Source organism: Sciurus vulgaris (assembly GCF_902686455.1).
Source record: "Sciurus vulgaris genome assembly, chromosome: 1".
In the NCBI taxonomy this organism is placed as follows: domain Eukaryota; kingdom Metazoa; phylum Chordata; class Mammalia; order Rodentia; family Sciuridae; genus Sciurus; species Sciurus vulgaris.
The window spans coordinates 147,176,459-147,193,876 of NC_136461.1; the positions used below are offsets into that span (position 1 = coordinate 147,176,459).

The window sequence follows — 17,418 nt, forward strand, 5'->3', positions numbered from 1 at the left end:
ATTCATTTAGCACACTGTCCACCCCTGCCCACAGGTATGGGAATAATAACTATTCCAGTGCCCACACTGGCACTGAAGGGTCTAGGTCACTAGGCAGCATGTCCCTCATGGTTTCTCTGTTCTCTACTCCTGTGTGTCCTTCCCTGGTAGCAAGGGTGGACACCAGGGAAGCTGGGCTTGAGTTTTTGCCCTGCTGCTCAATAACCCAAATCATAACAGGTAAAACTCATACTAACTTTTCTTCTTCTTGGGCAAAAATTTAGTTGAGAGCAATGGTAGAGAAGGAGAAAAAAAGCAGGACCAGACTATTAAGATGTAAAAAACAGGGCTGGGGATATAGCTCAGTTGGTAAAGTGCTTGCCTCATGTGTATAAGGCCCTGGGTTCAATCCTCAGCACCACAAACAACAACAACAAAAATGAAACAAACAAACAAACAAACAAAAAGATGTAAAAAATATTCTACAAAGCAGATGGCAGACTACCTGGAAACAAAGGAAATGGCCACCTCTGTGCCCACAAGCATGTCCCCATCCCCAGCTCCCATGCCTACCTGGCTGACCAATTCAGGTATTCCCAAAGCTCTATCGATCTCCTCAAGGCCATCAAAGTTCCGCAAGGCCAGATAAAGCTGGTCCAGGAGAGCTCCCTCATCACTTGGAGACTCAGCTGCAGGATGTGGACACAGCAAGTCATCGGGAGAGCTGCCAAATGGCTGCCTGCAAAGAGACAAACTTCACCTCGGGCTGATGGAAAAGCTGGTTGACTCTCAGGGTCTCTGCAATAAACTCCAGTGCCAGCCCAACATACGATGACATGACAATTTAAAATAAAGGTATGCTTAAAAGAAAGGTACACTTTATTCAGTACTGATTATAGATCAGACACAAGTCTTGGCATCTGAGGTTTACCTTTTGTTTCTACTGCCCCAACTTTATAGCTGGCAAAGCTCAGGCTTAGTCAGTCTGATAAAAGCGTCTGCTGGAGATCACAAAGGTGGCAGTGACATGCTGATCTGATCTGCCTGGGTCCTGCTCACCCACTTCCACAAGTACACACTGACTCCTCTAGCATGTTCTTTATACTTTGCACTGAGGAATGAAAGACCTTCCAGAACTTGAGGAAGAAGCACTAATTGATTTCACAATCTTTTTCTATAGGACACTATGATGACCCATGTGAGAGAGACTGGAGTCTGCTAATATTCTCTTGCTATCTTTTGGTATAGGGATTGAACTCAGGGGCACTCTACCAACAAACTACACCCCCAGCCTTTTTAACTTTTTTGAGATAGTCTTGGGAAGTTGCTGATCCTCCTGTCTTATTCTCTTGGAGTCATTGAGATTACAGGTGTGTACCACTGCACTTGGCTACAGGGGATTTTATAAAACAGCCTCTGAGTTACTTTAATACTGAAGGGGGACATGATATCTGTGTTTTACCAAAAGTCTGTTTTGTGCTCTTAGAGTTACTATAAGATGTTCTGGAGAAAATAAAACTTTATATATAAGCAAACTCATTCTCAAACAAGTGAAAATACATTTATCAAGGGGTCAACTTATCTCTCTAACCCAGTTCAATATGCTTTTTTTCCAGTTAATTTGATATGCTCTTTTGACCTAGAACCTGAAATATTGAAGTGCCAACCAATGAAACCAAGAATTAATTTCAAACAGTGACAGCGAGTGTGTCAGCATATAATCTGTGTCCTCCATCTAGCTATAAGTAATTTTAGAAGAAAGTTGCTTAGTTGAGTGTCCCCTCGATGTCACACCTACGTGCTATCCCCAGCCCCAGGCTCCTCCAAGGCATCGCAACTGGCTACGTGGCCAGTGTATTCAAGAGTGCCAGTGTATTCAAGAGTGCCGTGAAGGCTCGTGCCCCCGCCCTCTTCTCATCACCACATGGCTCCTGGTAAGACAGCTTGGCTTGCATTAGAAGTTTCTGACAGTCCCTCTTATTTTTCATTCATAGTTCATATTCTTCTTAAGTTTTAAACTCATCCATGATCATATTAGATTACTGCTCTCTCGCCTCACTTTGGGAGCAAGAGGAAGGAGAAAACATGGAGAAGTGACAGTGAGGGAGAAAGCATCCAACTGTGTCCTGACGGTAAAGCAAGGGGTCTCCCCCAGTGCAACTGCCCAACAGCTGGAAGTGGGGAGTCTCGTGAAAAAGTTCCAGTCAGTCAAAAATGGATGTCAGCTTTTCATCAAATTTTTAAGCCTGAAAAGCTAGGTAAGTGAAGCCTAAAAGTATCTTTTTCTTCCAGATGTATTTTATAATTTTTTACTTCTGTTTCTTCAGAAGTTGCATTGAAATAACTCTCCACCAACACTTATTTTGTACAAGTTTCCATAGAAATGGGTTTCTATCCAATAAGCACATCTAGAAGAAGCTGACTCACGGATCTGCCTGAGTGAAATAAGAATCAAATATTTGGAAGCAAAGGCTCCAAGTGCAACAACCTATGGCTGTCTCTCTGAAGCTCTCTGCCTGCTGCTCTAAGCCACCAGCTACAAGTCAAGCCACCCAGCTCCCCAGCTGACTGTGGTTCTTCCTCTGTGGCTTGGATTCTACTTAAAGTGCAGTGGGAGTTACCAGTGGAGTGATTATCACCTGGGGTCTTGTCAGAAATGCAGAATCCTGGACTCCATTCAGTCCTAGTGATTCAAAACCTGCATTTCAATGATCCTCAGAGGTAGTTCCTAGGTACAGTGAAGTTTGAAAGACTAGACTTCGGCTTCTCCCCCTACACGGATGGAATGCAGCCAGGAAGCACTTTTCCTTCTTTCTCTCCTGGTGATAGTTATCTGTTGCTCTAATCTATTTTTAGTTTGTTTTTTTCCTTGGTGTTGGACATTGGGGATTGAACCCAGGGCCCCTCCCATGCCAGGCAAGGGCTCTACTACTGAGCTACATTCACAGTGCCTTCTTAATCTATTTTTGAGTGAAGGTAATTTGAAGTTCTCAATTTTTTGTCCCCTATCCTACTGCTGGGCCCATATTCACTTTTGCTATACACACACACACACACACACACACACACACACACACACACACGGGCGTGCTCTCTCTCGCACGTACACGTACATACACACACACGCGCGCATGCGCGCACACATGTTTTTTCCCCCTCTTTCTGAAACTTCATTGAAAGCTTTTAAAATACAGAAAGTAAAGAGCCCAACATAGGAATTCTGAGGCTATTCAATGTCAATCAGGACGAAAGCATTACATCCTCAAGCAGGACACAGTTCAAAACCTGTATTAAAAAAAACAAAAAAACAAGCAGCACTGGATATACATTCTGTCCTTAATTTCAGGAACCTTGCTGACTCTTATCTTTTGTGGATTTGGTAACAATATTACATGATTTCAGATTTCAAAAACCCCCCAAAGGACAAAATATGCCAGTAAGGTCCTCTCACAAGTCTGATCCCAACTCTTAACATAAGAGCTGCCAGGTCAACCCTTTCTAGTAATAATCTATTTCTTTTTTTTTTTTTTTTGACTGATTTGAATTGAACTCAGGGGCACTCTGCCACTGAGCTATATCCCCAGTCCTTTATAATTTTTATTTTGAGACAGTGTCTTACCACGTTGTCCAGGCTGGCCTTGTACTGGTGATCCTCCTGCCTCAGCTATCCTAGTTGGTGAGATTGCCTACTTTCTTTACGTTCCCATACTGCCTCCTGCTTAGGCTCCAAACAACTGATCCCCCTACCTCAGGTCACTTTATCTCTGCTCTCCCATCCCTGTATGAGGAACAACATCACTTAGGCCTCAAGGTCATCTGTGGAACATCTGCTTTGAGTGCACTGCTACAAAACAATGAGGTCATGCATACAACACAAGTGTGATGCTAGCTTTGCAGGTCATTCTCAAAGAGGCAAACACAAAACCAAGCACACTACCTACATGCTGAAACTTGAGCATCTCCTGAGCCACTGGTGACAGGTGCTGTTTTATCCATAAAGCAGCAGAAAGCTGGGGAATTGGGCTACTGCAAAGATGTCTCAGTTACAAGAGCTAACCTGAGACGGCTGGATTGAGCTGAGGGAATCTGAAAGAGACCCAAGGAAGTAGTGACTGACTCCTCCCACTAGCAGAGCCCAATACAAAACCTCTCTCATGAAGAGCATCCCTAATTCAGACTCTGGGCATTATACTGACCAAGATTAATTGTGAATACCCAGTGAAAAAGTACCAAAATACTCAGGGAAACAGGCACCAAGTCAATTTAGAACCCCAAGAAATTTGGATGTTGAAATTTATGGGTCGAGAAATTTAGAAAATAGCCAAGAATATATGTCTAAAGGTATTAAAGATGGCATCTAAAAATAAGCAAGCAATTAGAGAATGTGAAAAATGACCAAATAGAACTTTTAAAAAATGAAAGATACAATTAGATTAAAATACAGCTAAAAAGATAATTCGTGAACAAGCATATAATCATGAATATACTATCCTGAATGCAGTAGAGAATGATAAAAGTACATAAATCAAGAAATATGGAGGATAAAATTAAAAAATATATAATTCAGAAAGAGAAAGTGTAACATGTTTTATCAGAATCAGAAAATAAGAATACAGAAAAAGGAGAAAGGGCAGTATATAAAAAGAAAATGGATAAAAATTTTCTACAACTGATGAAAAATGTGAATCTACAGATAAGTAAAACACAACACAAACCAAACACAAAGCAGGATAAATAAATAAGACAGGCCTTAATCAAAGTAGTGAAACTACAATGCAGCAAAGAAGAACAATTCAAAGAACATTTAGAAAAGCTCAGGTACCAAGAAACAACACCAGAACAAAAATTCCATCAAATTTGATCATATGTCACTTTTCTTTTTCAAATCTTTTTTGACAGCTTAATGAAAAAAATTTGAATTCTTTGGAGTTTGGCAGTTAAGAACTTATCAATCTATTCTATTACTAATCTATTCTTCTAAGCAAACCTTTTGATACCGACTTTTTTTTTTTTTTGCAGTGCTGGGGATTGAACCCAGGGCCTTGTGCTTGCGAGGCAGGCACTGTACCAACTGAGCTATATCCCCAGCCCTCGATACTGACTTTTTATAAAATTTTTTAAATTTGTTCTTTTTAGATATAGATGACAGTTGAGTGTATCCGACATATTATGCATACATGGAATATATCTTATTCTAATTAGGATCCCATTTTTGTGGTTGTACATGATGTGGAGTTTCACGGATCATGTGTCATACATGAACAGGAAAGTTATGTCCCATTTATTCAACTGTCTTTTCAATTCTTATCTGCCCCTCCCTTCCCCTTTGTCTAATTCAATGAATTTCTATTCCCTATCCCTTATTATGTGTTAGCATCCACATATCAGAGAGAACATGTGACCTCTGGTTTTTTTGGGACTGGCTTATTTCACTTAGCATGATAGTCTCCAGTTCCATCCATTTACTGGAAAATGCCATAATTTCATTCTTCTTTAGATGGCTGAGTAGTATTCCATTGTGTATATGTACCACGTTTACTTTATCCATTCATCTGTTGAAGGGCACCTAGATTGGTTCCATAGCTTGGCTACCATGAACTGAGCTGCTATAAACATTGATGTGGCTGCAGATAGTGAGCATTTTTTACTGTGGTAAAATACACATAACATAAAATGAGATGATTTCCTGTTATTCTAAACTTTTTTTTTTGTTGCTTCTATAACCTCTGGACCTCCAAGATGCTACTTCTACCAGCTTCACTGGCCTGTCACCTCTGCCTCCTCAAATCCTTCTCTTTCTTTAAGACTCTGAAACCTCTTCCAAACACACCAGCTGGATGAGCTCTTGAAATATGGTTGATTTCTCTTATAGCATTTATGCTGCACACTACCTCCTATTACTGTACTGGCATATATATTTATTTTCCAACTAAATCATAACTTGTTTAATGGCACATTCTAGGATGTGCAGTTTTTCACTTTCTTCTCCCTTTTACTTCCTACCCAGTAGAGGATATGGTACAAATAAACAAAAACTGGTTAGGCATCACTCTTCAGAAGGAATTTACTTTAGGCACAGGTCCGCAATAACTTACAGAACCCAGAGCCACTGCTCTCATGGCTCTCGTGGAGCTTGGGACTTACCTGTTTTGGCTGGCAAAAGATGCCTGGTCTATAGGCAAGATGCTTTCAGGCCATGGGGCAGTCTGATTTGGAGGAGCCTGTTGGCTGTACTGAGGTCCCCCCATGTTCATTTCCAGTTCAGATGGCCCTAAAAAGGGAAGGAGAAAACCCCCCAGAAACTTTACATCTTGCAATTAAGGATCTACTTTTGCTATATGATACATAGTAAAATATCTGGTTTATGAAATATGGAAAAGACAGAAGCAATAATTATTATTTAGGTAAAAATAAGATAAAGTACTGTTTTGAAATAGAAACACAAAGGAAATAAATAGTAAGTTAATTACCTACTTTAGGTAATGTCTAGAACAGCAGTTTTAACAGGACCCTTAATACTCTTAAAAAAGCTTTGGTTCATGTTTGTTTTTTTGACATTTACTGAATTGAAAACTAGAAACTGGGAAACAGAAAACTATTAATTCATCTAAAAATCATAAAGATAAATCAATTATATATTACTATAATCAGGATTTTTAAATGAAAAATGTTAAAAAAACATCTAGAGATGTTAAACCTCCCATCCACTTTCATACTCCACCACCTGCCAAGTCATATGGCATGGAATTTCTGAAAAACTCTACTGGACACTTATGAAAAGATGACAGTAAAGAAGGCAAACAGTGACTGTGCATTACAATGAAGACAGTTTTGGCTTTGCTGATACTCTAAAAGGCACTGGGGGTGTTGGACCACACTACTCAAGAAGTGTGCTAGTCTAGACCACTTGTACCTAAATTTTTGCTAACTGTACTTGGGTTAGCCCTTTCACCAGAACAAGGGCAGAGCAGAAGGGAGGCCAGACAGCTCAACCTGCCCCCTCTCAGAATTTCCTTTAGGTGCTTTCCACCTAATGGATGTTATGAACTTTTTGTTACAATATTGTCATTATCTGTAGACCTAATATCCATTACAGCAGACAATTTTCTGATGAGTTCATGGTTTGAGTTTATTAAAAGTCAGAGAAATTCAGCTACAAAATGTTTACAAAGCTCTATCTCAAGTTCTGCAGCAAGATGTCCTTCAGTGAAGACTGAGCATAAATTAAATTCCTGGATATAAGTAATTTATTATTATGATTTTTAAATGAATTAATAAATCTCTTATGAATTTCTCATTTTAATTTTGTATAGAAATCTGGGTGTTTTAGCACTTTTTAATGCAATCAAATGATAAGAACTTAAGTTTGAGAATCACTCATTACTTTGAATACATCCAATGTAGAAAGATAATATAAATGCAAATACAAGCAAAAATGTGCTGAGCAATTAAATCGCTACCTAAGAAAACTAATGCCAGAGTTAGAATGAAAATTCTGTGTTCATTTGTCAAAATAATCCTGGCATGTTTCTGAGAATGTTTTTGCTTTTTACTCATCATGCAACATCTAAGTATATGAAAAAAAAAAAAAGCATATAAATATTGGCTTATGTGAATTATACTAATATACAAGAGGAAGATTAATAATTCAATGATTACAAAAATAATTTCAAGTAGTAGTTGCACAGACCACTAATTTTTTAATAATAACTATTGACATAATTCACATGCCACAAAATTCCACACATTTAAAGGATACAATTCAGTGGGTTTCAGTATAGTTAGAATTGCACAAACATCACCACTATCAATTTGGAACATTTTCATTCCTCTTAAAAGAATGCCCCCTGCATTAGGAATCCCTCCCCTCTTCGCCTTATCCCAAGCCCTAGGCAGCCTACTGGACACTAGCCTAGGCACACTCTACTTTCTGAATCTATAGACTTATCTATGCTGGACAAGTCACAAAAATTGGTTGATAAAATGTATCACACCATTAATTTTAACAACATATGAACTGTCTACAAATAGAATGTGGGTGATCCTCACATTCTGGGCTATGTTCTGAGATCCAGTGCCTTTAGTGAGGACCTGGAGAGTGACTGAATAGCCTAAGGTAATGGCTCAGGATCCTCATTTAAGTTCCTGAGAAGATTCTGATGATCGTGAAGTTAGTTAGAAACTATAGCTGTACCACTGAACTATTTCTTTATTTTTAAAATATATACACATACATACATATGTGTGTGCATATGTATGTATGTGTGTATATATATATATATATATATATATAGAGAGAGAGAGAGAGAGAGAGAGAGAGAGAGAGAGAGAGAGAGAGAAATTTATAATGATTTTCTAATTCGTTTCTCCCTGAAGTTAGGTAATCTAATGAAAATAAAAGATCACAAAGGTAGTTGGTTCTCTTATATTACTGAAAAATATTTGAGAGTACATGAGTATATGAGTCTACACAGAGTTCCAGCAAAATTCCACTTATAACTGCTTTACACCCAAAGCAGGATCACCCAAACTGCAATCCAAGACCAAGTCTTGAAAGACTTATAGAGCTGATATTCCCTTCTAACAAAGGATGCAAACTAAAACAAAAACCAATGCACTACCTTACCTATATTCATGACCTGAGACTGAAGCATCTGTCTTTGGCCAGGCTGGCTGCTGGGTCTCATGGGGATGCTGGTCGTTGGGTTCCGAATCATACCTCCTTGGACTGGCCGGTTCATGGCACTGGTGGTAGCAGCACAGGTGACTCTTACTGCAGCACTCTGCGGTGCCCATTCCCCAGATGGCATGGTGGGCCGGGAAGTATTACTACCAACCATTCCTGCATGCAAGCCAAAGAAAGCTGAGAGATGCAGTAACTGAAAACATGTTTAGCATGTATAAATACCAGATGATCTTACTCTTTACAAGACAGTCATTCTGTAATCCACAATTAGCCTGAGAGCTAATACCCTCACTGGTGTAGACATGGGCCTCTTGACTAATAAGAATGAGCAATTACTACAAAGTTTTCAAAACATTAACTTGCCATTCGTTATAGTTTGAAAAAGCTGTTAAAATTGTTCCCATATATACTTAGAAACAGGTGCTGTGGCAAGTGGATAACCCCAACTTCCTTCCTCAGGAAGTGAATCACATTAGCTGATACACACGTCAATGCTTTACTTTCCAAAAGGGAGGTGAGGCTAAGAGAAACAAGGTAAAATTTGATAATTGATACCCTGATTAGAAACCAGAAGCACAGAGAACACCCCTAATTCTTACCCAAGACTTCTGAATTCTTGAATCGTTTCAGAGTATTAGAATTTGGTAAACTTCAAAATTTATCCAGGGCAGTCTCTAAGTAATGGGGAATTAAAGAATCTTTCTGATATTTACTCTAGTTCTTCACAGACAAGATAAGGGAACTCCTATTTATTCCATGTACCTGGACCATTATATTCCTTATGATAAAGATCTAGAATGGGATAGGACAGATTTGTAAAAATCCTTTTACACCTGAGATTTCAACAGTTATTTTAGCATGCATAACAACAGGAACACAGCACAGCCAAGCAGGATCTGGTGTCTGTTCTACACTGGCCTGGCCCCTGGGATGCTGGCAATGACCAAACACTGGCAAAACCTCCAAATGATGTCTCTTTATTTTGAAACATTTAACGATGCATATATAAAGGTTTTACTTTCAAATACATGGCTTACTTTCATTTACTTTGTGATTAAACAACTGACAATTGAGTGTATTTAACAAGTGGAAAGAACATGTATCATGAATGTATCTTCATTTGTAAAATGAGAGATGTTCTGAGGATGATCTTGGGTGAAGGGTAATTAGCAGGATTTCAACATTAATACATATTTTAAAAACATTTTAAGTTATATTTGAACTATACAAAGATATTATAGGAGAAAAGGCATTTTGCTTTTCTAAATATCTACTATCTAAACAATATAACAAGATTATAGAAAGACTAGAAAGCAGAAGGGAAAATCATCCACAATTCAGTAATATCAATGCACTTTCATTTGTTGGTTGGCTTGTTTTTGGAAGCAGAGTGAGGACATCATATGATTCTTACAGCTTGGATAACTGCAATTTCCAGGATGCCCATATTTCAATATAGGAATAGCTTGGTGTTCGTATGTAAGAGCCCTCCAGTGACTCAGAACTTCACCCTTAAAAAATCATGGGCTCCTTTTCCCCTACATAATTTTATGTAAGTTAACATTTTATTTGTATAAATCAATATTTTATTCATCTTAAAAAATAACAAAATAAGTATGACTTTCTAAGCATATTCGCATGAATGAAGTAGTCAGTGTCAGGTGCAGACAGTAGGCAACAAATATTTGTTGAATGAATAAACTACTTTAATATAGTACTTGTTCATGGTTCCCACAAATTTCTTAGCAACAATAATAATAAGTAAAAAAAACCTACCTTTTCCCTCTTAGGTAGAACACTTATATTGAGTTAATTACAATATGTAGATGCTTGCAGACTAGGCTAAAGATACCAAGAATTAAAACACCCACAATTTCACATTCTTTTTAAAATATCTATGTCTTTGTGTCTATACCTTGTTGAGACAAAAAGCTACATATGGAGAGGTTTTCATTAGGAAAGTCAGCATTCTCCAATAGGTGTAATGAATACATGTCATAAGTTTCAGGATGCGGTGGCAACAGCCATCAGTGCTACTGCAATAATTTTAGGTCTGAATTGGTGGCAGTATGGGAATATGGCTGCTGTAACAGCTGTACCTGTGATGGTGACTTTTACTTAGGAAATATGCCTGATCAATTTGGCAGATACCTGAAATTATAGCAGGTGGAGGTCCAAATCAGATCACAGGCAACTTCTTCTATCTTCAGAAATGGACCCCAGATCTGAGAGTTATTATTAGGCCAGGCACACTACTATACTACTAATTAAAAGTTTGCGTGTGTGTGTATTTTGAGACAGAGTCTGGTTGTGTTGCCCAGGCTGGTCTCAAACTTGTGGGCTCAACTGATCTTCCTGCTCAGCCTCCTGAGAGATTGGGACTATAGGCACATGCCACCAAGTCTGGCTAAATTTCTTGACTTTTAATTAATGTTTTTCTGAGTAAGAAATGGATCACCTGAAAGTATGAAATGCTGGTTGAATTTTAAGCTTGCATTCGGAAATTTTCCAGACACAAATCACCAATTAGTAAGAGGTTTTGGGGCTATCAGCAGATTATCACTGGAAGCTAGCAATCACAATTTACTTTACACCTACTCTACAATGTCTAGACTAGTAACTGAGATAGAAGTGAAATAAGCTTAGGCTAAATTAGTGATCAGAAACCTCATCAAAGTAACAGTCATAGGAAAAAAATGGTAGTTCACTGGAATGATTTCCAATAAGCTACTGAAATGTCATAGAATTTCCTTAATTTCCCATGTTGGTTTCTAACAAGTTCTCTGGAAAAATTCTACTAGTTTGATGTGGATGAATACATCATTAAGTTAAATAACACACCAATAAAGTAACAGTGCATTTGAGCCCTTACCTGTGCTACTGTTCCCTAAGTTTCCTTGGTTTCCTATCATCCCTTGGTTACCCATCATTCCTGGCTGAGGTATCACTGAGTAGGGACTATTGTTTCTGATTGGTGGGAAAGGTCCAGCACCAGTTGGGCTCTGCAATGTGATGTCAAGTGGTAAATTCTGGTTTGGCAATAACCTGCCCAGTTGCCCTGGTCGTGGGTTATTAAAAGCTAAGGAGAAAACAAATGAAAATTGAAGGTTAATATAGGAAAATGGAAAAGAATATTAACAGTAGTAGTATTTAGGGAAAATGCTGTCTGTAAAATAACAAGGATATGCATGCCAGGGACCAATGACCTACATAAAAGGCAAATAACAGACAAAACATATGCAGCATCAAAATATAGACATGTGATCTAGTATTAACAAACCTCTAATTTAATTCTTGATGAGCTTGCAAAAAAGGGAAAAAAAAACCACATTTACCATATATTTTTTTCCCCAATAGTGATCTTTTAATATTCAACTGTGCTTTCTAAGTAAACCATTAATGTGTGTTTTCTTTTCATGTATGTCATTCAAACATAGGAGTATTACTTTTTCACAGCAAAGAAGTTATAAAACATCTCTTGCAAAAAGCAGCAAACCCATGTGAACTGGAAGTTACAATATCATTTCTTAACTAAACTTTCCTAGGAATAGAATTAAATTAAAAATGGATACTCTCATTGGAAGTTAAAATCTTTAAGTATAAACTGTGTTATCTGAAACAGCATTAAATTAAAACTTATTCTTTTAAGTATAGCTTCTTTAGATTCTAGACCTATTTAGATTTGAAATGATTTTTATGTTAGTTCAAAAGATTTATCCCCCTCCTTGGTACTGGGGATTGAACCCAGGGGCACTTGACCACTGAAATACATCACCATTACTTTTAATTTTTTTTTTTTTTGAGACAAGGTTTTGTTAAATTCCTGAGGTTGGACTCAAACTTGCAATCCTCCTGCTTCGGCCTTCTGAATTGCTGGGATTACAGGCATGCACCACCATGTGTGGCTAGTTCACAAGGATTTATTATGCACTAAGCACTATACTAGTATCACACAGACAACCCATAATTTGATAAAAGTGTTAAGTTTTAAAAATACTAAGATATTACAAACTACAATTTATAGAGCTGATTTATTAGATAATACATTTTATTTTCTTTAAATTATATAAACATAGTCTAAAATTGCACAGATAAAGAGTAGGAGCTCAACAATCCATAGTAGAAATATTTAGAAAAATTAATGCTGGAAATGGAAATTATGCACATGGTTAATCACAGTTTCTTCAGGGTTAGTTATCTGGTTTCCATTCAATAATCTGAATACCATTAGGAGTAACAAAGAGGCAAAGCCATGAATGCCCATATGGCCCTTCATTACTTCCCCTGGCTAATGAACAGAAACTATCTAGTATGTTTCTTACCTACTTCTCAATTCTTTGACTCTCTGGGATCTCCTATCTGTACTTAATCCTCCATTCCCTCAAAAGTAGGCACGTTTGAGAAATAACACAAAAACTCATCTTTCCTTTGTTTTACCAATGTCAGGAATCACTTGAGAAAAGATTTAATAATTCAAGATATTCTGTGATTTGGCTAGTGGTGTCATTTCTGACTTGACAACAAAATTTAGGCATTGGGTCAAACTATTTGAAGAAGAAAAAAGTCATTAAAGAGATTATCTTTTTGCAAATTACAGTTCAGCAGAAAAAAGATTCTCTTCTATTCAGAACTATCAGATAACTTCAAATACTAACAGATTGGTAATCCAAGTGTTCAAAGTAAATAGTTTATCCTCAACTTATAAAATTCAAAAATGTATTTTATAAATAACACAATGAATCAAATTTCAAATATGCTTAGGAAACATACAATACAGTTCCATGTCAAACGTATTTTTATGAGGATTCCTAAAAAATAGGGTAAGATATTTTTAATGTGAGCAGTCTTTTCATATATAACTCACATGTTAATTTATTTATTAGTTGTAGATTGACACAATACCTTTATTTTATTTATTCATTTTTATGTGGTGCTGAGAATTGAACCCAGTGCCTCACATGTGCTGGGTGAGCACTCTACCACTGAGCCACAACCCCAGCTAACTCACATATTTAGAGAATTTTCCTTAAAATATATTATTCCTAAAACATCAGTATAGCTTCCTAATTTTCTATATTTTAAGTATTCAGTTTTATATTAATAAAACACTTAAAATCTATTTTAAAATCCATGTCTGATCGGCAGTTACTGAAATGAAGGAAATACAACAATCAGTTGAGGAAATGGATTAACATTGGTCAGTCTTGCTACATATACCATGTTGATTTAATTTCCCATGAGAGAATGTCAGAGTGCCACATTCACCAGAATCCACTCTGAATATTGTCTCTGAAAGACTGGGGCAGTAGATGGTGCTATTTGATCACAAAACCTTAAAGTGACTAAGCTGTTTGTATCAGACTTCAATAATTTCTGTTTCTGATAGTGATTATATGTGGTAATTTCTTGGCAAAACCAGCAATATCTCATACTTACTGCTCTGTGAAATTCGCAATGCTGTTTTCTGGGCTCCAACAGGTGTAACAGGGCTGTTTTCAGCTGTGAGTTGCATGAGGTCATTGATGATGGCTTGCTTGTCAACTGATCCAGCAGGGGCGCCTGGCCTCGTGTCTGGGAAAAGCTGTGGTAATTGACTATTCTGCAAATCATCCAAAATCTCCTCCAAGTTGTCCAGCTCACTGCCAGGCTGTAGTTAACAAACAGAATTCTGAGTTTACCCAGGCTTACTCCAAGAGTGGACACCCAGGCCATTTGCAATCACAGACGAAAGTAGCACCAGGCACCACAGACAAAGAGAAGATACGGGTGTATGTGAATATCAGGTGTAATAAGTAGGTGATTGTCTTTTTAAAAAATAAGTTAATAAAGGACAAGTAATTTAATCTCTCAATCCTGAATTCCCTCATTTAGAAAAAGATGACTGACTTAGAAAGATCTGTTCCCACATTGTGATTCACTGGCAATTTATAAATTCCCCCTTTTCAATGCTAATCATTTAATTATTTATGAGAATGTATATTTCCAATTAATTATGAGTAGACTAAATAACTTACAGTTCAGGCCAAGGTTTGTGGTTAAGTCTCCCTAAGAAATAACAACAACAAAAACAACAAAACTAGTGTAAAATCTCCAAATTTATACTAAATTAGTATTTAAAATATGATCATTTCTATTTAGAACTTTTTTCCCCCAAGTAGGGGCAGAGCAGGTGGGAAGCAGATGCAAAAGAAACTTGAAGTAACTATGAACTAGCTAAGCACTGCTCTTTCAATTTGAATGATACTTTTCTCCTGCTTGCACTTTCAGTTTTGAATGACAGTGGCTTTCTCTGTCATTCACCAGTTTAGGTGACCAAATGTAGGGGAGCAGGATAAAAATTGGTGACTCCCAAACATAGCATTTACTAACTTTTCTTTTCACTGAACCTATCTATATACCAGTATTTAATATCAGATATTGCAATTACATACAAATCAGCCGAGTTAACACTATGATTACCTTCTGTTGACAAAAGGGGTTAAGAATGGTCTTCTAGATATGTAGAGGAAAATGCAAGTCAGGCAGCTTCATCAAAGTCACCATATGAACTTTGAATCCTTGACCATGACTAGCCCTATTCTCTACACTGACAAATCAAATGAAATACATGTCATATATGTGATAACGAGTTGCACTTATAAGCAGAAAGGTTTACATATTTATCCTACACACAACTTCTATCTTCCATGTGGACATGGGATTTGCTAAGATTTTTGCAACGTATGGCAAATGTTACATCTATATACGATGTCTTTTGACTGGATATATTCCTTAAGTTATGAAGGACAGACTGAAGTCACATTTTATTTGATTCGTCTAGAGACAACTAGCTTAGCAATATACATAGAGATCCATTTTACAGGGAATTCCTAATACACCATTAAAGCAATTATAAGACCAATTTCTTGCCACCCATTTCTAACAAAAGAATGTGACATATCTTTCTATGAAAGAGTTATGTCTTGGGTAAGGGTCAGATCCAAAGTTAGCATCCTGAGGTATACACAGACTAAACGATTCTTAAAACCTCCTCAGGGAGGTACTGTACTACATATCCCTCCAGTGGCAATAGAGCTTTTCCTTCAGAGTGGCAAGACATCATTGTTTCTTTGACCAAGACCGGAATAAAATAGTTCAGGTAGGGGCAATGCTGCATTTAAAAAGTCTATAGTTAACATGTTCATGCTGTTAAAGCCACAAGGGAACCAAATCTCTACAAACTCAAGTCACCCACCTGGTGATCACTCATTGAGCTGAATGGTGGGCAAAAGTCACTGCTTAAATAACCATGTAACAACCACTTTTCTTTATGCATAAAATCAATTCTGAGTACTTTAAACACATATGTAAAGTGATTCCACTGTAAATCCATCTTTATACATAGGTATGAATGAATTAATACTTTCAGTAGATTTAGTGCCCTCCAAGGACAGTGTCTGCAAAGTAGTTGTACAACACATAATTAAAAAATAACCTTCCTAGGATCAACTAAATTTTCTCAAGGAAAATCCTACAATTTCACTGTTTTCTCAAAAAAAAAAAAAAAAAAAAAAAAAAAAAACTATAAACATTCACTAGTTTGTCATAAAAATAGTGAGATCAGAAAGAGGCTTTAATAACCTGTGACATGTACCTCTGGTTCTGTAAAGCCAAGTTTGCCTACAATCCTGTCTTGTTAAAAACATTTTTAAAAAGTGACTCTTGAAGCACAATTTGTAGCGGTGAGGAAGATGGGTTGTCCTAAGTGATAAACTACCTCTTCAGAAAGCTTTGCAGGTTGCCTTTAATGAGAAGTATCCTAAATAAATAGGCTTATGTAAATAATAATAAAAATAAAGTCTATTATTTTTCCCAGTGGATGCACCAATATTGGCCTCAAGTCCCAGATTTGTAAAAGAAAGTTTATGAAATATACATTAACAACAGACTGGGCCTAGACTTCCACCTTTCCTTTCTACCACCTTTTCTTTCCTACAAAGAAAAATTATAAACCACCTCAAACAGAATAACAGAATCACAGTTTCAAGGAGTTATGGTGATAGGATTTATGGGTCTTCTTTTGTAATATACTTCTGTGTTTAAAACAATGAGTTTAATATAAGCATAATGCCATATACAAACGTACACTAAAGTATATTTTGGCGATTGAAATCAACTTATTTCAATGAATTTCTAAATAATAAAAAATTTATTTATTTATTTATTTTTAATACCAGGGATTGAACCCAGGGGTGCTTACCCACTGAGCTACATCCCCATCCCTTTTCATTTTTTATTTTGAGAAAGGGTCTCAATAAGTTGCTTAAGCTAAGCAACTTAAGCTTCAGCAATAAGTTGCTGAAGCTAGCCTTGAACTTGTGATTCTCCTACTTCAGCCTCCCAAGCCACTAGGATTACAGGCATGTGCCACTCATCCAGCTATTTTTGTGGTGCTGAAACCTCGGAATTGTACATGTTAAGCAAGCAGTCACAAATGACTGACATCCCCCAACCCTGATTTTAAAAAATATGTTTTTTAAAAATATGTATTTTTAGACCTCTACAACGAGAACTACAGTACACTAAAGAAAGAAATTAAAGAAAACCTTAGAAGATGGAAAGATCTCCCATGTTCTTGGATAGGAAGAATTAATATTGTCAAAATGGCCATACTACCTAAAGTGCTATACAGATTCAATGCAATTCCAATTAAAATCTCAATGACATACCTTACAGAAATAGAGCAAGCAATTAATGAAATTCATCTGGAAGAA

General features: G+C 37.0%; 1 protein-coding gene across 9 annotated transcripts in view; it reads right to left on the bottom strand.

Annotated features, from left to right (window-relative positions):
* NCOA2 (nuclear receptor coactivator 2) overlaps positions 1-17,418 on the bottom strand; it is a 259,079-nt gene that overhangs the window by 16,647 nt on the left and 225,014 nt on the right. For 8 of the 9 annotated variants that reach the window (XM_079110193.1, XM_079110196.1, XM_079110198.1 and 5 more), the window contains 5 exons: positions 14,102-14,312; positions 11,538-11,744; positions 8,606-8,821; positions 6,124-6,250; positions 553-718 (listed from right to left, as the gene is read on the bottom strand). In XM_079110193.1, the coding sequence (XP_078966319.1) occupies positions 553-718; positions 6,124-6,250; positions 8,606-8,821; positions 11,538-11,744; positions 14,102-14,312 (927 nt within the window). The remainder of the gene's footprint in view (positions 1-552; positions 719-6,123; positions 6,251-8,605; positions 8,822-11,537; positions 11,745-14,101; positions 14,313-17,418) is intronic. The other variant, XM_079110199.1, reaches the window with a different exon arrangement.